We start from the raw sequence: 27643 nt of genomic DNA on the forward strand, positions 1-27643 counted from the left end.
TTCCCCCCAATTCTGACCATTCAAACATCCACACACACACTACTCTCCCAATATATCAAAGGCAAAACATGTTTTTCCCTTTCCCCAAATTCCTGGTTTTCCCCAGAATTTTTAGGAGTTTCTCCCCATTGACAATGAATTAGAAATATACAAAATTCTGCATACCCAACATTTATCATCCGATTCGAACCGTTCCAACATCCACACACCCCACTCACCCTGGACATTCATCAGCATGTTTTCCCAGATTCCGAAAATTCCACCAACCCATTCATATAATCTGGGACAATCATAGTGTTATACTTTTTTTTTTTAAATCCCGGTATTCCTGAAATTCCCAGGAATTTCCTATTCAAATGAATATACATTTTCAATGTTCTACAACGCCCAAATTTATGCGCCATTTTCCCCCCAATTCTGACCATTCAAACATCCACACACACAACTCTCCCAATATATCAAAGGCAAAACATGTTTTCCCTTTCCCAAAATTGGTTGATTACCCGGAATTATGAGGAATTTTCCCCCATCGAAAATGAATGGGCAATATAGAAACTTCTCTATATCCCACATTTCTCATCCGATTCGAATCATTCCAACATCCACACACTCCACTCACACTAGACATTCAAACATTTAAGTTCCACTCACGCGGTTTGGCGGCTTGAACACATGCATTCGTACGGAATCGCAAATTCTAGTACTAATATTAGTTTTGAGTTTTACAAGACACAGAGATTCAACATTCTTATGGTCCTGTGCAGTGATTAGGAGTAACCATAACAGTTTCATGATGTTCTCACAACAAGAACGATATCGAGAAGACCTAGTTTGAGAAAGTGAACCTCCATTGAGTATACTCAAGTGTATATTTTCTACAACCCTTCTTTGATATCACTCCATGCACCATGTCTCCTCCCATCGTGATGTCGACAATGTGAGTGGTCCTGCCAATCATTCCTGATTCCATCTTTTTTTCCCCGACTCCAGAACTGTGACGTCATGCAAGCTGAGGCTCATCGCCGCCAACGCCTTCCAGCACAACGTCAAGCTGCAGTACGTGTAAGTGTCAATCAGAGCTAAAGGATCTTTGTCAGCGTCTTGTTTCGTGGGTTGGTTGAAGTTTATTTTGAACATGTATACCATTTCAACATCACTTATTCACATTTCTCTTTACAAAATTTCTGAAAAGCAGTAGGAAGGAGCAACTTGCAATCCAATGATTTCTAAAAATAAGGGTTCTCTTACGGTAATAACTAGCTCAGTCAGTTGTGATTTACAAAGTGACATTTTTTCAATAAGATCAAGAAGATTCTCATAACTCTTATTCATTGTACTTTGTAAACCTTTGTTTGAACATCCTCTTAAACTGTATCAGATTAGTACATTGTTTGATTTCTTTGCTTAATCCGATGCAAACCATCCGCCATCCACCCGATGTAACATTTGATCAGAACCGCACCCGCCCGTTGTTATATATCTAATATAGACGATGCAAGGCATTAGTGAGGTTATAAAGCTTTTGCCTGTTAAAGAAAGGAGACTGATCCAATGCAGCACAGACATTCGCGTGCCACGCTGTCACGACCCAGACGCACACCAGTGCGCAATCATATGGGAGTCGCGCTGAGCGCACCTCCAAGCGCGTCTCGCTGCCGGCGACGGCCGGGTATGGGCCCGACGCTCCAGCGCCATCCATTTTCAGGGCTAGTTGATTCGGCAGGTGGGTTGTTACACACTCCTTAGCGGGTTTCGACTTCCATGGCCACCGTCCTGCTGTCTATATCAACCAGGGTGAGCCCCACCCCTTTCGTGAGCGCACTGCGTGCGGAGTGACCCCTGTTACGCGCCCCTGGCAACAGGGGTGGCGGGCAGGTAAGCTGCGCAGGCGGAGCGTGCGGAGTGACCCCTGTTACGAGCCCCCGGCCACGGGGGTGGCGGGCAGGTAAGCTGCTTACCTGCTGCGCGTGACGCCGGCCGCGGCGAAGGCGGACGAGGCGGGGTGTCGGTGCGGTGGGCGCGGTGGTGACCCTGGACGTGCGTCGGGCCCTTCTCGCGGATCGCCTCAGCTACGGCTCCCGGTGGGGCCCTCTCGGGGGAAGGGGCCTCGGTCCCGGACCCCGGCGAGGCGTCCCTTCTCCGCTCCGTAAAAGTGTCCATCTCTTTTTTTTTTTCTGTTGTGGCATATGCAGCAGGTGCCTGCTCGTTTTTCGTATGTGGGTAACAACATTTAACTATGTATATATATTTCCGAATTGGTTTAACTGCCACCCGCCTGAATCTATTTAAAATCTAATTTTTTTTTATTTCAACGACCCGACCCGCGGATAAAATCTAATTTTTTTTAATTTCATCCGCCCGATCCGCGGATAATCCGCGGACTCCGCGGTTGTGCCCGCAAACCGCGCATCTCTAACGTGCATACAAGTGTTTCTCTCGTTTGTACGCTTTTTGGTTGACATTTAGTGACACAATGATGGAGACCTGGTTCCTTAAAAATTGTGATGTCTTTGTGGGATAAATAAGTAGAATTACGGGAATTTGAGCACTTAGGGAACAAAGTGGTACCCGCTAACCTTGACGATAACATGGCCAAGATCCAGACTAAACATTTCTTCTACATTTACTTGTACATATGGGGATTAGGATTCTTATGTTTCCATATGGCCAGGGGGACGGCGTGCCGCGGTTGGGAGAGTGGCTGTGCCAGCATCCTGAGGGTTCCTGGTTCGATTCCCACCTTCTACCAACCATGTCATGTCCGTTGTGTCCTTGAGCAAGACACTTCACCCTTGCTCCTGATGGGTCATGGTTAGGGCCTTGCATGGCAGCTACCGCCATCAGTAGCTGCCATGCTACTGTGAATGTGGAAATAGTGTCAAAGCGCTTTGAGTACCTTGAAGGTAGAAAAGCACTATACAAGTATAACCCATTTTACCATTTTTACCAAGTTAAATAGCGAGGAACTGTTGTGTATGGTTCTGAGCTGTGATTGCCAAAGGGGCGGTGACGTAAAAAGAGAAAAAAAGTAACTTTTTTTAACAGCAGGCCCGGCCGACCTGTCTGACAAGCCTGTAAATGTGTGTTAGTCATGTATGATGTCTTTTTGTTAGTTTTTTTTTTTTTTTTTTTTTTTTTTTTTTTTTTGGTGTGATGTGTAATGTCTAGTGTTTAAATGTACGGCAGTGACAATGAATTTCCCCAAGGGGACCAATAAATCTAATCTAATCTAATCTAACTGTGAGGTATACAGAACTTTTTCCTGTATATGCCAATAAAAGTCTGATTAGTGCACAGTCATTCTGCCTTTTCATCAATCTGCGGTATTTTGATAGTCTATACCGGGGCTACAACTTGTGGGCATCACATGAGTCAGGGGGCGAAGGGTTATCAAGGAAGAAGTCCCTTCATGGTGACTGTGGATTACGAGGAGTTACCCGTAGGTGCGGAAGCGCTGCCTGGACACAACCTGGGGCCAGGTCAAAGCCCAGCCGGGTCGCCTGGCTGAGAGTGTCTGATGCTCCAAACTAGTGGTTGGTTGATTATCAGCGCCGATATTTGGCATTTTGATGTATATCGGTCTCTTTTTATCAGTATCATGCAGTTTTTGTGTTTGTTTGTTTACAACTACAACAGAACTACATCAGCAGATACATATACAGGTAAAAGCCAGTAAATTAGAATATTTTGAAAAACTTGATTTATTTCAGTAATTGCATTCAAAAGGTGTAACTTGTACATTATATTTATTCATTGCACACAGACTGATGCATTCAAATGTTTATTTCATTTAATTTTGATGATTTGAAGTGGCAACTAATGAAAATCCAAAATTCCGTGTGTCACAAAATTAGAATATTACTTAAGGCTAATACAAAAAAGGGATTTTTAGAAATGTTGGCCAACTGAAAAGTATGAAAATGAAAAATATGAGCATGTACAATACTCAATACTTGGTTGGAGCTCCTTTTGCCTCAATTACTGCGTTAATGCGGCGTGGCATGGAGTCGATGAGTTTCTGGCACTGCTCAGGTGTTATGAGAGCCCAGGTTGCTCTGATAGTGGCCTTCAACTCTTCTGCGTTTTTGGGTCTGGCATTCTGCATCTTCCTTTTCACAATACCCCACAGATTTTCTATGGGGCTAAGGTCAGGGGAGTTGGCGGGCCAATTTAGAACAGAAATACCATGGTCCGTAAACCAGGCACGGGTAGATTTTGCGCTGTGTGCAGGCGCCAAGTCCTGTTGGAACTTGAAATCTCCATCTCCATAGAGCAGGTCAGCAGCATGAACCATGAAGTGCTCTAAAACTTGCTGGTAGACGGCTGCGTTGACCCTGGATCTCAGGAAACAGAGTGGACCGACACCAGCAGATGACATGGCACCCCAAACCATCACTGATGGTGGAAACTTTACACTAGACTTCAGGCAACGTGGATCCTGTGCCTCTCCTGTCTTCCTCCAGACTCTGGGACCTCGATTTCCAAAGGAAATGCAAAATTTGCATGGTTGGGTGATGGTGACGTCACAGGTTGTGGAGCTCCTCACATCTGCACATTGTTTACAATCATGGCCACCAGCAGCGAGAGCGATTCGGACCGAAAAAAACGACGATTCCCCCATTAATTTGAGCGAGGATGAAAGATTTGTGGATGAGGAAAGTGAGAGTGAAGGACTAGAGGGCAGTGGGAGCGATTCAGATAGGGAAGATGCTCTGAGAGGCGGGTGGGACCTGATATTCAGCTGGGAATGACTAAAACAGTAAATAAACACAAGACATGTATATACTCTATTAGCCACAACACAACCAGGCTTATATTTAATATGCCACAAATTAATCCCGCATAACAAACACCTCCCCCCTCCCGTCCATATAACCCGCCAATACAACTCAAACACCTTCACAACACACTCAATCCCACAGCCCAAAGTACCGTTCACCTCCCCAAAGTTCATACAGCACATATATTTCCCCAAAGTTACGTACGTGACATGCACATAGCGGCACGCACGTACGGGCAAGCGATCAAATGTTTGGAAGCCGCAGCTGCATGCGTACTCACGGTACCGCGTCTGCGTGTCCAACTCAAAGTCCTCCTGGTAAGAGTCTCTGTTGTCCCAGTTCTCCACAGGCCAATGGATAAAATTTGACTGTCATCTTTCGGTAATGTAAACAATGAAACACCGGCTGTGTTATCCGGCACAACAGTCAAGGGGTGCATTCTACGGCGGGGGTGCGTTATCCGGCACAACACCTGCCGCAATACACCGCTTCCCACCTACAGCTTTCTTCTTTGCTGTCTCCATTGTTCATTGAACAAATTGCAAAAGATTCACCAACACAGATGTCCAACTTAATAGCTGGCCACCATGCTGTCCCAAAATGTCCTCTACAATCCGTGACGTCACGCGCAGGCGTCATCATACCGAGACGTTTTCAGCAGGATATTTTGCGCGAAATTTAAAATTGCACTTTAGTAAGCTAACCCGGCCGTATTGGCATGTGTTGCAATGTTAAGATTTCATCATTGATGTATAAACTATCAGACTGCGTGGTCGGTAGTAGTGGGTTTCAATAGGCCTTTAACTTAGAATTTAAAGGCAGCAACACATTGCAAAAAAGTTGGCACAGGGGCTTTTTTACCACTGTGTTACATGGCCTTTCCTTTTAACAACACTCAGTAAACATTTGGGAACTGAGGAGACCAATTTTTGAAGCTTTTCAGGTGGAATTATTTCCCATTCTTGCTTGATGTACAGCTTAAGTTGTTCAACAGTCCGGGGTCTCCGTTGTGGTATTTTACGCTTCATAATGCGCCACACATTTTCAACGGGAGACAGATCTGGACTTCAAGCAGGCCAGACTAGTACCTGCACTCTTTTACTATGAAGGCACGCTGAGCTCCGGCCCAGCGAAACCGACAGCGTTTGTGGGTGTTGTTGATAAATGGTTTTGGCTTTGCATAGTAGAGTTTTTACTTGCACTTTCAGATGTAGCGACAAACTGTAGTTACTAACAATGGTTTTCTGAAGTGTTCCTGAGCCCATGTGGTGATATCCTTTACACACGGATGTCGCTTTTTAATGCAGTACCACTTGAGGGATCCAAGGTCAAGGGCATTCAATGTTACGTGCAGTGATTTCTCCAGATTCTCTGAAACTTTTGATGATATTATGGACCGTAGAAGGTGAAATCCCTAAATTCCTTGCAATAGCTCGTTGAGAAATGTTGTTCTTAAACTGTTCGACAATTTGCTCACGCATTTGTTGACAAAGTGGTGACCCTCGCCCCATCCTTGTTTGTGAATGACTGAGCATTTCATGTAAGCTGCTTTTATACCCAATCATGGCACCCACCTGTTCCCAATTAGCCTGTTCACCTGTGGGATGTTCCAAATAAGTGTTTGGTGAGCATTCCTCAACTTTTTCAGTCTTTTTTGACACTTGTATTAGCTTTTTTGAAACATGTTGCAGGCATCAAATTCCAAATGAGCCAACATTTGCAAAAAATAACTAAGTTTTCCAGTTTGAACGTTAAGTATCTTGTATTTGCAGTCTATTCAATTGAATATAAGTTGAAAAGGATTTGCAAATCATTGTATTCTGTTTTTATTTGCGATTTACACAATGTGCCAACTTCACTAGTTTTGGGGTTTGTATTTAACAAAATAAAGAAATAGTGAAGTCGATACTCACGCACCAGCCTGTTGAGAAAAGTTGTCTTTTTTTTCCACTGCCACACTCACACAGCTACCACTTTTTGCTACTTTTCAAAATAAAGGGGACCACAAAAAATGGTATACAGTACAACCCTAATTAATTCCATCATTTAAAACCACATACTGATTTACAAAAGGTCTTAAGTGTTGTATGTGCATACTTGTAAGAAACTTACCCTTTTGTTGCCATGGAGGCGAGGATTAGTGATTTAGAAGTAGCTAAAACACTGTGGATGGACATTCGCCTCTAGCTAGCTATGTTTTAAAACAGTGGTCCCCAACCTTTTTTCAGGGACCGGCTTTCCACTTGTGCCAGATAAATAGAGCAAAAATAAGTGCATGAAAAATACAACTCACTATAACGCTAAATTAGTGGGAGCGCTAGGCTTGTTTCTTTGCAATGAGATGCAACAATCTGTCACTTTTCTATTTGATATGTTCATTAATGTGCATTGTATCATGTCACAAAGTTATAACAAATATAACAAATGATGACTTCCTATGAGGAGTTTTATTGTTCATCTATAAACAAGCTTATTGGTGTGTCTAGTGCACAAGTGTCAAACTCAAGGCCCGCAAGCCAGATCTGGCCCTGCACGCATTTTATATGGCCAGCAAAAGCCTGAAAATAATGTGTCAATAAAACACCTTATATTTTCTCTCTTTACTTTCTTATTTTCTTACTAAAGGTATTGTTTTTTTTTTTCTTCTAGTTTGACAGGGGTAAAAAATAGTGTCCAATATTGCAACAAATATTATATTATCTAACTTTGTTGGTCAAAATCCAAATAAATACTTAAATATCTGCTTAACTTATGATTTTGAAGCAAGTTATCCATCAAATTGTACACTATAAAAATGACCAATAGATTTTACTGTAAAATTTAGGGAGGTTTTGATTTTCAGCATATTACTGTAAGTTTGAGAAAAAACGACCAGTTTGTTTTTTTATAGTAAAATACTGTCGGCTGAGCTGTCAAATTTTTAGATTTTTTTTTACTGTAAAATCCACGGTTGATGATTTTATGGTTCCACATTTTATTATGGTAAAAAACTGGCATCTGAGCAATTAAAACAGCAGTACTGTATTCCTACTTACAGTAATATGTTGTAAAAAAAAGAAGAAAAAGAAAAAACACCATATATGTTACAGTAAAATATTTTACGGCAACTAAGCCACAGATTTTTTTTTTTAACTCTTTACGTAAAAATTGTTTTTAATATTTAAATTTATAGGCAAATTCATTAATTATTTACTGTTACAAGCGGCCCTCTAATGGCAGCCATGACTGCGGTGTGGCCCTCAATGAAAACAAGTTTGAGACCCCTGATCTGGTGGGACAGGCCAAAGTTAAGTTGGAAAAAAATGCAGTCCTTTATAAATTATTTAATGTTTCTCTACGGCCCGATAGCAAATGCGTCACGGACCGGTGGTTGGGGACCACTGTTTTAAAGCACCACTTTCAGAACGGCGCTTCAGTGTTTATAGCTTCACTTTGATTGTTAGTTTTTAAGACAAAATACGTCTCTTCTCTCTCTTCTGTCTCCACATTGTTTCTGCTTTCAAGTGAATTGTGTGTGTGTTGACTCACATGCACCTCGGCTCATATTAAGAGCAATGTCACCACGGCGCGACATCATGTCCATAAAAAGGCAGTCTAGTACCTTTTTTAAATTCATAAAGTACCGGTAAATCGTAGAACCCTATTAACAACATAAGGAATGCTACTAATACCCAATCGAAAAAAAATTCCATACAACAATAGAAAATTAAACGAAATTAATCATCTACGCTTGTTTGAAGAATTTGTTGTGTTTATGGTGTCAGGGTCATGTGACATGTCTATACGCTGTTTCAAACCGGGTCAGGCGTATTACGTGTCATGAGCTAATATCATTTGTTGCGCTTTTGTAGGATCTTATTGCATCATGTTGCCAGAGAAATTGATGAAACTTGACCCTCTTAGCTTTTAAGACGCTGCAGAGTCGTCGCTCATTGATTTTGTGACGTGACAAATGTTTAAGAGGACGCCTGACTCGTTTTAAATGAGCGATGCATTCAAGTTTAAGAGGCGTTCGTACTATTTGGGCGCCGAGCTTGAAAAGAATCGGAGAGGACGTCCACCAGTCACCTTTTACTCGCTTACTTTGCCGGATTATTGACGACTGATGCATAATAAATACACTCCACTCAGGGTCCATTATCGCTTAATCGATAATTTGCAGGGAGGGGTTGGACGGGATGGTTTTGGGGTGGGGTCCAAGTGCTTCTCGGTGACAGATGTATTTGTGAGCCTTCCCTCGTGTTGCTCAGATCTTCTGATGATGTTATGATCCACGCTATTCCCGCTCCTGGCGCTCCCTCTGCGAGCAAGCGGAGAAGGTAATGGATAACCCCCGGTGGCTCGGCTGTCTCCACACCAACTTTTGGGAGCAAGCACAACAAACCATTGAACTTTTGGCCTTCCCTGGCAGAGGGAATATGTCTTGTATGGATGGCCCCCTCAGCGAGGCTTGTTGTGGTCTTCGGAGGGAGGTTCACTTACAACCGGGCCATGCCAGGACCCTCCAAGAACCACTCTGATGACATTCCATCGGCCCAAGGGGTTTCCGGGCAGGATACGCGGCATGTATCTATCGCTGCGGTGTTACTATGGTAGTTGATCACTTAATGACAGTAATGCTTAAAATACTTAACTGTACTTTGCAGACTATAGAGCGCACCAGTATATAAGCCGCAGCTATTAAATGATAGAAAATGAAAATAAAAATCCATATATTAGCCGCAACAACTATAAGCCGTTGATACATATACGTTGTGAAATTAATTATTTAGACATAAATATTCTGTAACTGTTTATTTACACACCTTAATTGTTTCCAAACGGTTTCGTAACACGACAGTAAAACAGCTGATCAAAGTCTCTCTCGGGTGACTGAACTTCTCACCCCATCTCTAAGGGAGATGCCAGCCACCCTTCTGAGGAAACTAATTTCGGCCGCTTGTATCCGTGATCTTATTCTTTTGGTCATGACCCACACTTCATGACCGTAGGTGAGAGTAGGAATGTAGATAGCTCTGTAGACCGAAAGCTTTGCCTTCTGGCTCATCTCTTGTTTCGTCACAACAGTGCGGCAGAGAGACTGCGATACTGCCCCAGCTGCTCCAATTCTCCGATTGATTTCCTTCTCCATCTTTCCCTCACTCGTGAACAAGACCCCGAGATACTTAAACTCCTCCACCTGGGACGGAGTCTCAGTCTCTACCTGGACTGTACAAACCATCGGTTTCCTGCTGAGAACCATGGCCTCAGATTTGGAGATGCTGAGCCTCATTCCAGCCGCTGAACACTCTGCTGCGAACCGATCCGGTGAGAGCTGAAGGTCACGAACCGATTGTGCCATCAGGAACACATCATCTGCAAACAGCAGTGACGCAACCTTTAGCCCCCAGAGACGTATACCCTCTCCGCCATGGTCACGACTCTGCCTAGAAATCCTGTCCATGAAAATCACAAACAGGATAGGTGACAGAGCACAGCTCAGGCGGAGACCAACCCCCACTGGAAACTGATCCGACCTACATCCAAGCACCTGGACACAACTCTCGCTTTGGTTGTACAGCTATTGGATGGCCCTCAGCAGGGTCCCCCTGACCCCGTAATCCCTCAGCACCTCCCACAGGATCTCTCGGGGGACCCGGTCATACGCCTTCTCCAAATCCACAAAGCACATGTAGACTGGATAGGCATACTTGCAGGCCTTCTCCAGGATTCCTGCAAGAGTAAAGAGCTGGTCAGTTGTTCCACAACCAGGACGGAATCCACATTGCTCCTCTTGAATGGTGAGGTTCGACTATCGGCCGGACCCTCATTTCCAGTACCTTGGTGTAAACTTTCCCAGGGAGGTTGAGTAGTGTGATACCCCTGTAATTAGCACACACCCTCTGGTCCCCCTTTTTGAATAGGGGAACCACCACCCCAGTCTGCCACTTCCACGCAATGTTGAAAAGGCCTATCAACCAAGACAGCCTCTCAACACCCAGAGCCTTCAGCATTTCTGGACGAATCTTGTCAACCCCCGGAGCTTTGCCACTGTGGAGTTGTCTAACTACCTCAGTGACTTCACTCCGAGAGATCGATGTCGATTCCCCATCATCCTCAGGCTCCGCTCCTGTCAGGGAGGGTGTGTCTGATGTAGTTGGGTTCAGGAGTTCCTCAAAGTGCTCTTTCCAACGCCTTATGACTTCCTCACTTGAAGTCAGCAGAGTCCCATCCTTGCTGTACACAGCTTGGATGGTTCCCTGCTTCCCCCTCCTGAGGTGTCCTATGGTCTTCCAAAACAGCTTTGGTGCCGCCCGATAGTCCTTCTCCATGGATTCCCCGAACTGCTCCCACACCCTCTGCTTAGCCTCGTCCACAGCCACGGCCGCTGCCCTTTGTATCTGCAGTCTATTCAATTGAATATAGGTTGAAAAGGATTTGCAAATAATTGTATTCTGTTTTTATTTACGATTTACACAACCTGCCAACTTCACTGGTTTTGGGTTTTGTAGATTTATTTGAAAGTTCTAGCATTTCAGAAGGCCCAGGCCACATTCACAGTGAAGTATTACATAAGGAGTAGGGCTGCAACAACTAATCGATTATATCGATTAAAATCGATTATAAAAATAGTTGGCGATTAATTTAGTCATCGATTGGTTGGATCTATGCGCATGCGCAGAGGCTATTTTTAAGTTTTTCTACATTTTAATTTGATTTCTTTATTTTTTTTAAATTTTTATAAACCTTTATTTATAATAAAAATGGTTGCCGATTAATTTAGTCATCGATTGGTTGGATCTATGCGCATGCGAAGAGGCTATTTTATTAATTTTAATTTTAATTTAATTTAATTTTCATTTTTTTTATAAACCTTTATGTATAAACTGCAACATTTACAAACAGCTGAGAAACAATAATCAAAATAAGTATGGTGCCAGTATGCTGTTTTTTTCCCAATAAAATACTGGAAAGGATAGAAATGTCGTTTGTCTCTTTTATCCGATTATTAATCGATTAATCAAAGTAATAATCGACAGATTAATCGATTATCAAATTAGTTGTTTATACAGTGACTACAAGGTGGAATTGAGGGAGTAGGCTCAGTTTGGAGGGGGGGGAGAGCAAATGAATTTGGAGGGGGGATAGAACCTATGAAGCAACTCAGTGGAGACAATGGTTCACTGAGATACTTTCACAGTGAATGCTGGTCAGAATGTGCCTTTCACAGAAATACTGCAGTTTGTAATGGCATAGTGCAAGGATACACAAATGTCATCATCAGCCAATAATCAAGGCTCCAATATCGGTATCTTAAGTGAAAAAGTGGTATATTTTTGTTGCCGTGTAGTCCAATATTCAGTTGTCTCTCGGCTAACTTGTGTCTTTTACGTTTGAGTTGTGAGCCGTCTTCATACTTCCTGACCGCTACTGCAGTATAAAAAATGAAGTAGTACTCGTGTGCAAGTGTGTTTTCAGGGGGTGCTTGTGGCTCCAGTGTGCTGAGCAAACGACCACAATGTGTGTTGAGATCATTGATCCCAATCCATTTGGAACGTGTTCTGCTTTCCCACGGAGAAGACTCCAGCAGCAGGTGTCTTCACTGTTGAGGTGGAACGCCACCGCACACGTCTCAGCGCAGCCGCACAAAACCATCCTTGTTGTTACCAACACAAATTATTTCATGTCATTATCTAACATTTAGTCATTTGGCTGATTATGCTTTTTTCTTATAGGAACCTGGCGTCAAACTCTCTGGAGCACATCTCCTGGAGGGTGTTTCATTTTCTACCTCTGCTCAACCTGTGAGTCACTCTATTTTATTCAAGAAACATCCAACTATTCTCCATTTATTTCCACTGGATGCATTGTTTTATGTTGTACAGCAGGACCGGATGTCTGTCCAGGGCAGGCGGAGTCCAAAGTGTGTTTTCTATCAGGCCGCGGCATTTAAAAAAAATTATATTACATCAAAATAACAATACAAATTTGAATAAAAACCTAACAGGTGCAATGTTACAAAAACATTTTTGCAATTTCGACACGAATAACACTTTTTTTGGGGGGTTTGTTTTTAACTGTCATTGCTCAAAACATTTATAAAAACGTATAATTGACAGATTGTAAATGTAAGCGTTTAAAGTAAAAATTATATATACTGATTAAAGATGTCAAATGATTAATTTCCTTAATCAGATTAATCACATTTAGGAATTTGGATTATCATGATTAATCACAGGTGTATACTTGCTTGCATCATAAAATGTTGCTTAAAAAAAGACCTCAATATTTGTACACAAATGCAATTTTAATGTTTTATTTGAATGCATGTCATTCATTTGCACAAAACTTGCCAACAGTTTTATCTAAAGTTCTTTCAGGCTGCATTTTAAAAACAATATTTTGTTTTGTGGGCTCTGAACCAAGGATGTCGTCGTGGCTTGTGCAGCCCTTTGAGACACTTGTCATTTAGGGCTATATAAATAAACATTGATTGATTGATTTATCTAAAGTTCTTTCTGGATGTATTTTAAATATAATATATAGTTTTATCTAAAGTTCTTTCAGGCTGTGTTTTAAATACGATATTTAATTTCATCTAAAGTTCTTTCAAGATGTTTTTTTAAATAAGAACATGTTGTTTTATCCAAAGTTCTTTTAGGATGTATTTTAAATATAATATTTACTTTTATTCAAAGTTATTTCAGGATGTATTTTAAATATGATATCTGGTTTCATGTAAAGTTCTTTCAGTATGTATTTTAAATAAAATATGTTGTTTTATCTAAAGTTCTTTTAGGATGTATTTTAAATATACAATTTAGTTTTATCTAAAGTTCTTTCAGGATACATTTTAAGTATAATATTTAATTTTATGTAAAGTTCTTTAAGGATGTATTTTAAAATATAATATTTACTTTTATTTAAAGTTCTTTCAGGATGTATTTTAAATATAATATTTTGTTTTATCGAAAGTTCTTTCATAATGTATTTTAAATATAATATTTAGTTTGATCTAAAGTTCTTTCAGGACGTATTTTAAATAAAATATGTTGTTTTATCTAAAGTTCTTTTAGGATGTATTTTAAATATACAATTTAGTTTTATCTAAAGTTCTTTCAGGATGAATTTTAAATATAATATTTAGTTTTATGTAAAGTTCTTTAAGGATGTATTTTAAATATAATATTTACTTTTATTTAAAGTTCTTTCAGGATGTATTTTAAATATAATATTGTTTTATCGAAAGTTCTTTCAGAATGTATTTTAAATATAATATTTAGTTTAAACTAAAGTTCTTTCAGGACGTATTATAAATATAATATTTAGTTTTATCTAAAGTTCTTTCAGGATGTATTTTAAATAAAATATTTTGTTTTATCTAAAGTTATTTCAAGCTGTATTATAAATACAATATTTAGTTTGATCTAAAGTTCCTTCAGGCTGTATTTTGCAGTGAAATTTGTCAGCGAGACCACCGGTCAGAGTCTACTCACTGGTTTTTGTACTGACGTATGCGTTGATCTGATCACTGACTGTATGCGGTCAAAGTGAAAGAGCTTGTACGCTCAAAATAAATCCCATAATAAGTGGTACATGCTAGTATTGCCAGTTTGAAAATGTAACAAAACACCACAGGTGCGAAGTTGATAACATGAATGTGCAGTAAATGAGTGTCTCCATGGTGAAAGCCACATAGTATACGCACAATCCTAATTTAAATAAGGCGATCTGCAGCACTTTTATACATTTTACACACAGTCTTAGTAGATCACACGCAACACGCCCACTAATAGTATACACAATTTTATATTTTTGCACACGCTGTTGAGCGCGGTGCTATTTGGATCTTTGTAGATCAGGCTTTTAATGTTAGGAGAAAAAGTTGATACAAAAAATGAATGAAGACACAGATATTTGTCTTCAAATATATAAATAATGCTTCTTTTGCCTTTTTATTAGCCTATTTTGTTGAAATAACATGATGACGTCAACAACTCCACCCTTAGCTGTCTTTTTACCCCAAAATCTAAATGGTAATCGAAAATTAAGTCGCCAGAGAAAAAAATCTGGATTTTATTTTTTGTTTGGTACTAGCTTTTTGGGACGTTGTGTATTCTCCCCACCCCTGTCCTTGGCGCCAACTTGCAGACGCTCCCTAAATTTAGTTAAGATAGAAATAAAGTTCTTCCGAAGGACTTACAAAAGTTATTTGTGTTCACGTCTGAAGATGAGAACCACAGAAGGCCGTATGATTTTAAACATCCAAGAGTGCGAACAAATTTGAAACAAATGTGCTTGTCTGTTGTTGGTGTGAAAGCATGGAATTCTCTAAAGAAAGACTTAAAAAGTTGCAAAAATATCTTTGAATTGAAAAAGAGTTTCAAAAAGAGACAACTGGAATTATATCAAACTGATTTTTTATTTTGATAGGACGTGTCATTGTGAAAATGCTTAAACGAAAATTAAAAAGTATGTTGGAGTTCGGGTGTTGGTGGAGGGAACAGTTATAAAGTCATCTAAAATCATTTGGTGTTAAAAAGGGGGCAGATAAATATAAGAATAGTATTCTTCCGTCTGCTCCTTTCTGATCATGGAAATGTATAAAGAACAAAAAAAACAACTAAAGTGTCAACTGTACCTGGTTGTATACATGCATTTTCATGAAAGGAATAAAAAGAAATGAAAGGAATGAAAGAAAGAAATTGTTATGAATAGGGATGTCCGATAATGGATTTTTTGCCGATATCCGATATTCCGATATTGTCCAACTCTTAATTACCGATACCGATATCAACCGATACCGATATATACAGTCGTGGAATTAACACATTATTATGCCTAATTTGGACAACCAGGTATGGTGAAGATAAGGTCCTTTTTAAAAAAAATAAAATAAGATAAATAAATTAATAACATTTTCTTGAATAAAAAAGAAAGTAAAACAATATAAAAACAGTTACATAGAAACTAGTAATCAATGAAAATTAGTAAAATTAACTTTTAAAGGTTAGTACTATTAGTGGACCAGCAGCACGCACAATCATCCCTTGCAGACTGTATTGATATATAATGTAGGAACCAGAAATATTAATAACAGAAAGAAACAACCCTTTTGTGTGAATGAGTGTAAATGGGGGAGGGAGGTTGTTTGGGTTGGTGCACTAATTGTAAGTGTATCTTGTGTTTTTTATGTTGATTTAATTTGAAAAACAAAACAAAAAAAACAACGACAAAAAAACGATACCGATAATAAAAAAACGATACTGATAATTTCCGATATTACATTTTAAAGCATTTATCGGCTGATAATATCGGCGGACATCTCTCGTTATGAATATTCTTATCTTGGAAAATAAGTCATGTATCGTTGGGATATAAACAAAAACATATTTTGACATTTAGGGCAGACAATAGATATATGATGTATGTAAATATGATGTAATGGATAGGAATGTCTGATGCTGGATCTCTATAAAAATAAATAAAATCAAATAAAAAATAATTGTTGATTTTGAATCGAGAATTGTTTTGAATTTAGAGTTGATTCTCAATCGAATCGAATCATGCGGTGCCCAAAGATTCACAGCCCTAATGTTTATATCATTTACTTAAGCAAGTAAGTAGGCCTTTAATTAGCATTAGCATTAACAGCTGGGGCTGTAGGCAACCTCCCGATGGAGTTTTTTAACAAGATTGATTTAACATCAGGGGTAGTCAACAATATAATAATGCTAATTGTGTTATTATTTTTGTGAATGTATCAATCTTATTCCAATGAGTATTTATTGTTGATGTCCAACTTACAGGCTGACTCATTGCCGCTCGTTCAAAAGCAACAATGGCTATAATTTCAAATGCACGCACGCCTTAAGCGCGTCAAAAAGAAACACAAAGTACTGACATAAAGGTTAAACTCAGTCAGAGAGCTTTTTATTCGCTCCACACTTGAGCGCGTGGAACCTCACCAGCTTTTTATCGGGGGGGAACAAAGAGCGAGAGCGCCTATAGCGGCGTGATTGACGGCCCACTTTTCATGAAGCAGCTGTGACATTTGATCAGCTTTTATTTTCGGGCGAAGGAAAAGTGGCGTCCATTATGGTGTCTTAAGGCGTGGAATTTGACAAAATAAAAGTTTCTTTGCGCCCATTGCCAGGGTCCTGGAGGACAACCCCTTGCTTTGCTCGTGTGACCTCCACTGGCTGCAACACTGGCAGCGGAACGGTCGGGCCGACCTGGACGACCAGAAGTTGACCTGCCTGTCCGCCGGACAGGAAGTTGCGCTCGATGCTTCGTCGGTCACGGACAACTGCAGTGAGTACCACACAGTCTCCACAGATTCAGGTTTCTCATATATATATATATATATATATATATATATATATATATATATATATATATATATATATATATATATATATATATATATATATATATATATATATATATATATATGTGTGTGTGTGTGTATATGTGTATATATATATATATATATATATATATATAGCCCATACATGTGCAGATATTTTATTATTATAATTATTACAATTTGATATTAAGAGTATGTGAAAAGTTTGACTTCTACCTTGTTTTAAATGGGTGTAATTTAGAATTGTTTCATGGTGAATGGACATTTTTCAGTTCAGTGACCATGTCTGTTGACATTTTGTGTTAGTTGTTTTTTGAAAGGGGCTGGGGGGGGGTTACACTATGACTAGGGAAGGTTGTTTAGAGTGGGTCATATAAATTAATGCTGCGCATTCAGGGCATTTTTTTTTTTTAGAGGTGGGAATCTTTGGGCACCTCACGATTCGATTAAAAATCGATTATTGATGCAAATGTAATTTGTTTATTGATGCAGTTTTAAGTTTATTTTCGTTTCACTAAATAAGCGTTTATTACATGTAACTTTAAAAAAACCAGTGCATTTGTAATAAGAAACAGTAGAATTAATTCCCACATTTATGGAAATGTGTCCAAAACTGGAACATAAGTGCTCTATAATAAAGGAGGTTAGGCGGCTCGCTGCTGTCAGACACATTTTAGAACTGTCTGCATTACTTTATTTACAATACATAAATCAATTATTGCTGCCCAAATAGTTTTTAACTTGAAGATTTTTTTTTGTACTTGCTATTTGTTTATCTTGAAGAAAATTTGTTTCTGCTTGTGAATTGTTTTTAACTTGAATTATTCTTTTGTTTTTGCAAAGTGTTTTTAACTTGAAGACAATCATTTTTGTACTTGTAAATTGTTTTAATGTGAAAAAAATAGGTTTTCTACTTGCGAATTGTTTTTAACTTGAAGAAAAAAAATATTGTACTTGCAAATCCATTTTTGTGTTTGTGTAGTTTTGGCAGTAATTTCCATTCTTATCAATACAATTAGCACAAGACCTGTTGCCACTCTTCCAAATAGATATGGAACTGACAGGTACATGACCCGCCGCTTCCCCCAAGAGTCCCCCATGCTTATGGCAGCAAACGTCCCGTCAGGACAGGCAGGTTCAGTCCGAACCTGTGCTTTTCCTTGAGATCTTGTCAATTGAATTGAGAAACCAGTTTATCAACCCCATGTTAAGATTTGTGGAGAACAGTGCAAAAGAAAGGCTCTTGGAAAGTTAAAACAAGGCGGGACAAAATGAGAGATGCAGAGCAGGACAAATAATGGAGAGGGAGGGAAATGTGACTGCCTTCGCTGATAGCCAGGAAGAAATGTTACGGTGGTTTCCTGCGCTGTTCTCAGGTCTGCCCGAGGTGATCATCCTCCCCTCCAACAACAAGGTCCAAGAAGGAGGCAACCTGACCTTTGAGTGTCGTGTGACAGGAAGTCCCACCCCTCAAGTGAGGTGGAGAACGGATGCCCTCCGGTCACGCTTCATTGTCCAGGTAGACTATTTATTATATATATATATACATGTAAAAGCCAGTAAATTAGAATATTTTGAAAAACTTGATTTATTTCAGTAATTGCATTCAAAAGGTGTAACTTGTACATTATATTTATTCATTGCACACAGACTGATGCATTCAAATGTTTATTTCATTTAATTTTGATGATTTGAAGTGGCAACAAATGAAAATCCAAAATTCCGTGTGTCACAAAATTAGAATATTGTGTAAGGCTAATACAAAAAAGGGATTTTTAGAAATGTTGGCCAACTGAAAAGTATGAAAATGAAAAATATGAGCATGTACAATACTCAATACTTGGTTGGAGCTCCTTTTGCCTCAATTACTGCGTTAATGCGGCGTGGCATGGAGTCGATGAGTTTCTGGCACTGCTCAGGTGTTATGAGAGCCCAGGTTGCTCTGATAGTGGCCTTCAACTCTTCTGCGTTTTTGGGTCTGGCATTCTGCATCTTCCTTTTCACAATACCCCACAGATTTTCTATGGGGCTAAGGTCAGGGGAGTTGGCGGGCCAATTTAGAACAGAAATACCATGGTCCGTAAACCAGGCACGGGTAGATTTTGCGCTGTGTGCAGGCGCCAAGTCCTGTTGGAACTTGAAATCTCCATCTCCATAGAGCAGGTCAGCAGCAGGAAGCATGAAGTGCTCTAAAACTTGCTGGTAGACGGCTGCGTTGACCCTGGATCTCAGGAAACAGAGTGGACCGACACCAGCTGGACTGCTGCTGAGTGGTCCAAAGTCATGTTTTCTGACGAAAGCAAATTTTGCATTTCCTTTGGAAATCGAGGTCCCAGAGTCTGGAGGAAGACAGGAGAGGCACAGGATCCACGTTGCCTGAAGTCTAGTGTAAAGTTTCCACCATCAGTGATGGTTTGGGGTGCCATGTCATCTGCTGGTGTCGGTCCACTCTGTTTCCTGAGATCCAGGGTCAACGCAGCCGTCTACCAGCAAGTTTTAGAGCACTTCATGCTTCCTGCTGCTGACCTGCTCTATGGAGATGGAGATTTCAAGTTCCAACAGGACTTGGCGCCTGCACACAGCGCAAAATCTATCCGTGCCTGGTTTACGGACCATGGTATTTCTGTTCTAAATTGGCCCGCCAACTCCCCTGACCTTAGCCCCATAGAAAATCTGTGGGGTATTGTGAAAAGGAAGATGCAGAATGCCAGACCCAAAAACGCAGAAGAGTTGAAGGCCACTATCAGAGCAACCTGGGCTCTCATAACACCTGAGCAGTGCCAGAAACTCATCGAGTCCATGCCACGCCGCATTAACGCAGTAATTGAGGCAAAAGGAGCTCCAACCAAGTATTGAGTATTGTACATGCTCATATTTTTCATTTTCATACTTTTCAGTTGGCCAACATTTCTAAAAATCCCTTTTTTGTATTAGCCTTAAGTAATATTCTAATTTTATGACACACGGAATTTTGGATTTTCATTTGTTGCCACTTCAAATCATCAAAATTAAATGAAATAAACATTTGAATGCATCAGTCTGTGTGCAATGAATAAATATAATGTACAAGTTACACCTTTTGAATGCAATTACTGAAATAAATCAAGTTTTTCAAAATATTCTAATTTACTGGCTTTTACCTGTATATATATATATATATATATTATTATTACTTTTCCCTTCTATGTGGACATTTTTGGAAATGTCGTGCAGGAGAGAATCTGGGACTCCACTTTGGAGGTGCTCCTCTACCTCACCAACGTCTCGTCCAAGGACCACCTGCACAACCTGACCTGCCAGGCTGAGAACCAAGCGGGTCCCGGTGAGGACATGTTGCAGCTGGATATCGAGTGTGAGTGTTGTCCCAAAAGTGGCATCAGCAAAGCGAGACTACAAGTCCCACAATGCACTGCAACAGCTTCTGTATCTGCCCTAAAAGTGGAATTTTGTCTATCATTCACATTCCTTATGTACATATGTTTTTATTCTTCTATGCATTCTGAGTTGTAAAATATGGCAAGTAAGAGGTGGTGAACAATGCAGCTAATAGGAGTACAATATTCCACCCATAAAGTCTAAAAAAAACATCCAAAAAGCGCCAACGGTACTGTCGTCACTTGAATTATAACAAGTATTAGATTATTGTTATTATAAGCGCTAACACAGAGGAACTACTTTTACTACCCTTGTGGTGGAAAGTTATAACGGTCATAACTTCTTTCCACAAGTGTATTTTTATTCCGCCACAAAACTTTGGCGCGCTCCACAACTCACAGTTTTCATCCGATCGGAACCGTTCAAGTGTTAAAACGTTCCAAATTTTAAAAAATGCACAACTCCCACATTTCTCAACCGATTCAAATTGTTCCACCATCCACACACTCCACTCACCTTGGACAATCAAACCACCATTTTCCAAATACACATTTTTTTTACAGGAATTCACGGTTTTCCAAAGCCCTATTTTCACCTTTTCCTGGAAAGTTTTTACAGTCCACATTTTTCAACCGTTTTTTGACCATTCTGCTTTCAAAACATTCCTCTTAATTTGGACAACCAACTTTCCTATTTTTTTTCCCGGTTTTCCTGAAATTCCAGGAATTCCGAAATACCCATTCTCAATTTAAACTGTTACTACGTCAACATTTTTCAACCGATTCCAAAAATGACAACACCAACCCAGTCGTATCGTCTAAGACAATTGTGATCGTATCAATATTTTCCGAAATTAACAAATTTCCAGGAAATTCCTATTCAAATGAATGGACGTATTCATAGTTCTACAATGCCCTAAATTCTGAAAATTGTGCGCCATTTTTCAACCGATTCCAAAAATTCCAACACCAACCCAGTCGTATCATCTAAAACAATTGCGATCGTATCAATATTTTCAAAAGTTCCCTGTTTTCCCGAAATTCCCAAATTTCCAGGAAATTCCCATTCAAATGAATTGACATATTCGTAGTACTACAATGCCCTATATTCTCAAAATTGTGTGCCATTTTTAAACCCGATTCCGAGCTTTCAACCATCCATCCACGATACTGTTTTCCCTTTCCCAAAATTCCCAGTTTTCCCGGAATTTCCAGTAATTTTCTCCCATTTGACAATGAATGGAAAATATACAACCGACTGCATATCCCACATTTGTCATCCAATTTGAACCATTCCAACATCCACACACTCCACTCACCCTGGACATTTCAGCCAGCATGTTTCCCAGTTACAAAAATTTCCTGATTACCCTTAATTACGAGGAATATCCCCCCATTGAAAATAAATGGGCAATATACAAACCTCTCCATATCCCACATTTCCTGTGTTTGTCAAACTGCGCGCTCGGAGACTCAATAGGACTCCGGAAGATCTTAATGGGGGGTCTGAGGCAAATGAAAGCGTGCTCCCGCCATCTTTTAATGGAGCTCTCTGCCAAGCGGCCTACAATAACACAGCAGCACGTGAAGCACAACATGGCCGACCATTTCATGGCGCGGACAAAAGAGAGAACCTTCCACGCTGGCGTCTTAATTACCGCTGGGCTTGTTGTTTGCGGCTCTCAGACGCATTAGTGTGAAAGTTGCCCGAGTCCAGAAGGAGTGCATTAGCGCCGCTTTACTGCCAATGATATCATCTGTCATCTGCGCATCGGCGACACCGGCGAGGACATGGAGCCAATGCACGAGCACCCAGGGACAGATAAGGAGCCTCAGGAAAAAGGCTTGGATAACCCAGTTCAGATCCGATTTGAGTCCGGCCTAATGGACTTGTGCCGCCTACTCCGGAAAAGCGCTTCATCTGCCGTGAGTGGCAGGCTGTAAATGCAGCAGATCCATCAACATCGGCCCCACTGGTGGACGGACGCTCGTTAACCGCCAGCCCTTTAATTACCCTTCATTACCTCCCAGAACAGCGGGTGTTTACTGCTGAGTGGCCCGCTGCGCCATTGATTCCCAGCACTCGTCTGCAGGCCACCCTTCTACATAAAAGAGCAACTTTCTTTTTCTAAGAACACAACTCCTGGCGAGGAGAAAAATGCTTGCAATTGTATTTATTTGTACTTTTTTAATTTTGCCTCCAAGTTGTCATAGTGGCCCAGCCTTGAACACCTGCAGGTGACTACCATTGCTCACAGGCAGGGCTGAGGTCCGAAGCCACGGGCATCAAACTCAAGGCCCGGGGACTAGATTTGGCCCGCCACATCATTTCACGTGGTCTGCGACATTATATAATGTGGCCCGGAAGGCCAGTTAATGTGGTCCCCCCCGCCATATCATTTTACGTGGTGTGTCACGTCATTTGACGTGGTCTGCCACATTATATAATGTGTGTGGCCCACCATGCCATTTAACGTGGACCGTCACAATATTTAAAATAGCCCGCCATGTCATTTAAGTGGTCCGCCACGTCATTTAATGTGGTCCATAACATTGTTTAATGTGGCTTACCACGTCATTTGATTTGGCCCTCTACATCATTTAATTTGACACACCACAACATTTAACGTTATTTCAAGTGGACTGCCATTTCATTTAATGCAGTCCGTCACATTATTTAATGTGGCCGGCCTTGTCATTCAGGGTGTTCTGTCACATTATTTAGTGATGGCCCGCAATGTTATTTTACGTGGTCTGTCACATCATTTAAGGTGGCCCGCCACGTCATTTCATGTGGTCTGCAACATTATGTAATATGGCATACCATGCCATTTAAAGTGGCCCGTCACAATATTTAAAAATGGACCACTGCGTCATTTGACAAGGTCTGCCACATCATTTAATGTAATCCATAACATTGTTTAATGTGGTTTACCGCGTCATTTAATTTGGCCCTCTACATCATTTAATTTGACAGGCCACATTACATGCCATTTAAACTGGCCCGCCACATTATTTCAAGTGGACTGCCTTGTCATTCAAGGTGTTCTGTCACATTATTTAGTGACATTTCGTCATTTCATGTGGCCCAATGTTATTTTTACGTGGTCTGTCACATCATTTAAGGTGGCCGCCGAATCATTTCATGTGGTCTGCCACATTCTATAATATGGCGTGCCATGGCATGTAATGTGGCCTGTCAAAATTATTAAAAGTGGCCCACCATATCATTTTACAAGGTCTGCCACATCATTTAATGTGGCCCATAACATCATTTAATTTGACACAACACATCATTTAATTTGGCCCGCCACTTTATTAAAATTGCCTGGCATATCATTGTTCTGCCAAATTATTTAATTTGGCCCGGCATGTCATTTTATGTGGTCTGCCACATCATTTATTGTGGTCTGCCACATCATTTATTGTGGTCTGCCACATTGTGGCCTGCCACAATATATAAGGCCCGCATTGTCATTTAAGATGGTCCGTCACAATAGTTAATGTGACCCGCCTTGTCATTTTACGTGGTCTGCAACATAATTAAAGTGGCCCATCACCTCGTTTAATTTAACACACCACATCAATTCATGAGGCCCGCCACGTAATTTTAAGTGGCCCGCCATGTCATTTAAAGTGGTCTGTCACAATATGTAAAGTGGCTCGCAATGTCATTTTACGTGGTCATTGAATGTAGCCCATAACATCATTTAATGTGACTAACCACATCATTTAAATTGACACACCACATTATTTCAATGTGGCTCACTACAGTATGTATAGTAGCCCACCATGTCATTTCAAGTGGCCCGCCACAATATATATATATATATATATCGTGGCCCACTATGTCATTTTATGTGGTTTGGTATGTCATTTTATGTGGTCTGCCACATTATTTAAAGTGGCGCGCCACATTATGGCCCGCCACAATATATAATGTGGCCCGCCATATCATTTAATTTGGTCGTCACTATATTTAATGTGGCCCGCCATGTAATTTTATATGGTCTGACACATTATAATTTGATTTGACATGCCACATTGTTTAATTTGGCTTGCCACAATATTTAAAATGGCCCGCCATGTCATTTAATTTGACACGTTTAAGGTGGTCCGCCACAATATTTTAAGTGGCCTGTGAAATGGTATTTGTTGTTTCAATTTTGACAGAAAAAAGTACTGCATGCAATAACATTTGGTATATACGCAACAATATGTTGAAAACATTTTTATGGAAAGTATTAACTTAAATATCTTCTCATCTTACCATTTAAAAGCAAGTTGTCCATCAGTTTGTTCGTAAAAATTATAATAATCCCAAAGTGTTGCTTGTGCAACTTGTGTAACGAGGCTTTTGTACATTAATATTCATATACAGTTTAGTCACTTTGACAAACGGCCCTCCAGGGCCCACCATAATTGCGATGTGGCCCTCAATAAAAACAATATTGACAGACCTGTGCTTAGTATTATTTAATTTAAAGGCCCCCAAAGTGAAACCTTTTCACACTATTTATGGGGGGGGGGGGTTACTTTTTAATCCAATTTATATTTAATTTGGTGCATTTTTTGGACCACAACAAATTTATGGGAAATAAATTGTTCAATGTTTTTTTTTGGTTCAAAATAAGTTCATTCTTAAAACATAAACTTGCATATATTATATATTTTTAGAAGACCAGCACTAACTCTGCGTGCCACTTTAGGCACATTTGCCATTATGTGTTTATCAGTGAGGGAGCAGGAATGGGCTGGGAATACGTTTTTGGTGAAACTTCATATCAAGCGCCCTGTCATTCATTGTTCGACATTTTACATGCGCTTCTTCGTGCAAATTGGTGGACTGAGGGGGCTGTGATCTGTGTATAGGCACAAATGGAGGAGTTAAACATGACATAAAGGAGAGTCACAATTTTTTTAAACTTCTATTTTTGATCCTGAATATAAGGAGGATATCTGCACGTTTTAGAAGCTGTGTGCTAAACCTATGCAGCTTTAGGGAAACACTAAGCATCATGTAGCAGTATTGCTAAGTGCTATACAGAAGATATACAAACATAATAAAACAATCACTTACTGTACAATCTCTGCTCTCACTGGGATGTTTATATCTTCTCGTTTAGATAAAGAATTACTCATAATCCTTGCGAAGGGTTAAAAAACCCCGCAAACAAGTGGGTTTTTTTGGTCTTTCTCGCCATCCCTGGGTCTAAGTTGGATGTCAAAGTTGACCAACTTGTGGGTTTATGTCCACAATCTTCTACTATCCCGGTGAGAGTTATGATTTATAATCTAGAATTAACTTTCACCAACTCAGAGGCGATGCAGCTGACTTTTGTTGACGTTTATTTACGATTTAGTGTGCATATAAAAAGTGTTCTTGTCTTATCTTTTAACTTGAACTCTCTAGACTCTTAACTCAGTCAACTGATGATGATTTTCTCTGCATCCCTGCGAGCGCAGCACTCAGGCGGGGTCACAAGTTAAGGGTCGGAACGGAACCTTCGATCCGGAGGTTTTAGACACTTCCTGTAACTTCACGTCCTGGCGCAGCTTCCAGGTAGCTTTTGTGGTCAGGTCCACACGTTGACCCGGATCCATTATTCATAGCGGGTCGGCGCAGGTTTGACACACAGATGGAGGACATTGATTTGTGGAAAGGTGAAGGGCCACGTGCACAACCATCAGCAAGAAATGGACTTTGACCAACATTGTCTGGAAAAAGCATCACGAGGCGTCTTCACCGTCCTCCGGGCCAGACTGATAGAGCTGGGACCCCCAATTTATATGTCTTATATAATATTACTTTGTTATAGGGATGGGCGATATGACTTAAACTAAATATGTATGTACAGTATACATCACTATATAGATTGTAGCCATCTGAGATATACTGTATTGTCCGGACTATAGAGTACACCGATAAATAAGCCATACACACAAAATTTGAGAACAAAAATATTTTCCATATATTAGCCGCACCGACATATATAAGTCGCAGATATATACGTTGTGAAATTAGTTATTTACACAGAAATATTCTGTAAATGTTTATTTACATACCTTAATTGTTTCCGAACGGTGTCTGTAACACGGAAGTAAAACGGCTGATCAAACAAAACAGAAGTCATCGTCATGGACCCACTAGCTGTGCAAGCTAGCTCTCCAATCCGCTACACAGATCAATAAGAGGAGTGGTCCACTCCCGGCTAGCTCTCCAATCCGCTAAACAGACTTAACTCCACGGTGACGTTTAGGTGAATTTACGAAACAATACAAAAATAATGCCATTTTAAGTTAATAGGTTACTCGGCCACCTACTCAGTGGCCTAGTGCACCTACTCAGTGGCCTAGTGGTTAGAGTGTCCGCCCTGAGATTGGTAGGTTGTGAGTTCAAACCCCGGCCGAGTCATACCAAAGACTATAAAAATGGGACCCATTACCTCCCTGCTTGGCACTCAGCATCAAGGGTTGGAATTGGGGGTTAAATCACCAAAATGATTCCCGGGCGCGGCCACCGCTGCTGCCCACTGCTCCCCTCACCTCCCAGGGGGTGATCAAGGGTGATGGGTCAAATGCAGAGAATAATCTCGCCACACCTAGTGTGTGTGTGACAATCATTGGTACTTTAACTTTAACTTTAACTTTAATACTAACCGAGACACTCATAAGCATGTTAGCATTCTAGCTAATGCTAACAGGCTAGCTTCATTACATTACGATAATTGTTTTAGTTATATTGTAAAACTTACAAACGTTGCTTGGAGTGATGGATGATGAATCCATACGAGTAGAAACGGTATGGACGGCTAGAAGACAGAACGGCACTTTCACTTCCGGTTGAAAGCCCAGTCTCAACAGAAGGGCAATGCAACATCTGCAGTAAGAAAACTTGTCCAAAGGCAGAAGGAAATAAAATTTGGGGAAAAAAAATCTGAGATGTTGACTGTCAATATCTGAAACGATAAACACAGGTTGTGTCCAGTTGCAAAATCTGCCATTTGGACATTTTCGTCCGACTTTAGATAGTGTTGGGGGGGGGGGGTATCACGATTCTTATTTATTTCAACTCTGAATCCATTCAACATTTGAAAAAAAAAAATCTTACATATTGATTGTCTGACTTTACATCAGAG

The 27643-nt window shown here is 40.3% G+C and overlaps 1 protein-coding gene across 4 annotated transcripts in view; it reads left to right on the forward strand.

Moving 5' to 3' along the window:
* ntrk1 (neurotrophic tyrosine kinase, receptor, type 1) overlaps window positions 1–27643 on the forward strand; it is a 223849-nt gene that overhangs the window by 151900 nt on the left and 44306 nt on the right. For all 4 annotated transcript variants that reach the window (XR_009817612.1, XM_061983098.2, XM_061983101.1 and 1 more), the window contains 5 exons: window positions 991–1062; window positions 12497–12565; window positions 16918–17075; window positions 18507–18649; window positions 20344–20482. Coding sequence is in view for 3 of the 4 variants with exons in the window: in XM_061983098.2 (XP_061839082.1) it covers window positions 991–1062; window positions 12497–12565; window positions 16918–17075; window positions 18507–18649; window positions 20344–20482 (581 nt within the window). In the remaining variant the exon portion in view is untranslated. The remainder of the gene's footprint in view (window positions 1–990; window positions 1063–12496; window positions 12566–16917; window positions 17076–18506; window positions 18650–20343; window positions 20483–27643) is intronic.

The sequence above is a fragment of the Nerophis lumbriciformis genome, linkage group LG21 (genome assembly GCF_033978685.3).
Source record: "Nerophis lumbriciformis linkage group LG21, RoL_Nlum_v2.1, whole genome shotgun sequence".
Classification (NCBI taxonomy): Eukaryota; Metazoa; Chordata; class Actinopteri; order Syngnathiformes; family Syngnathidae; genus Nerophis; species Nerophis lumbriciformis.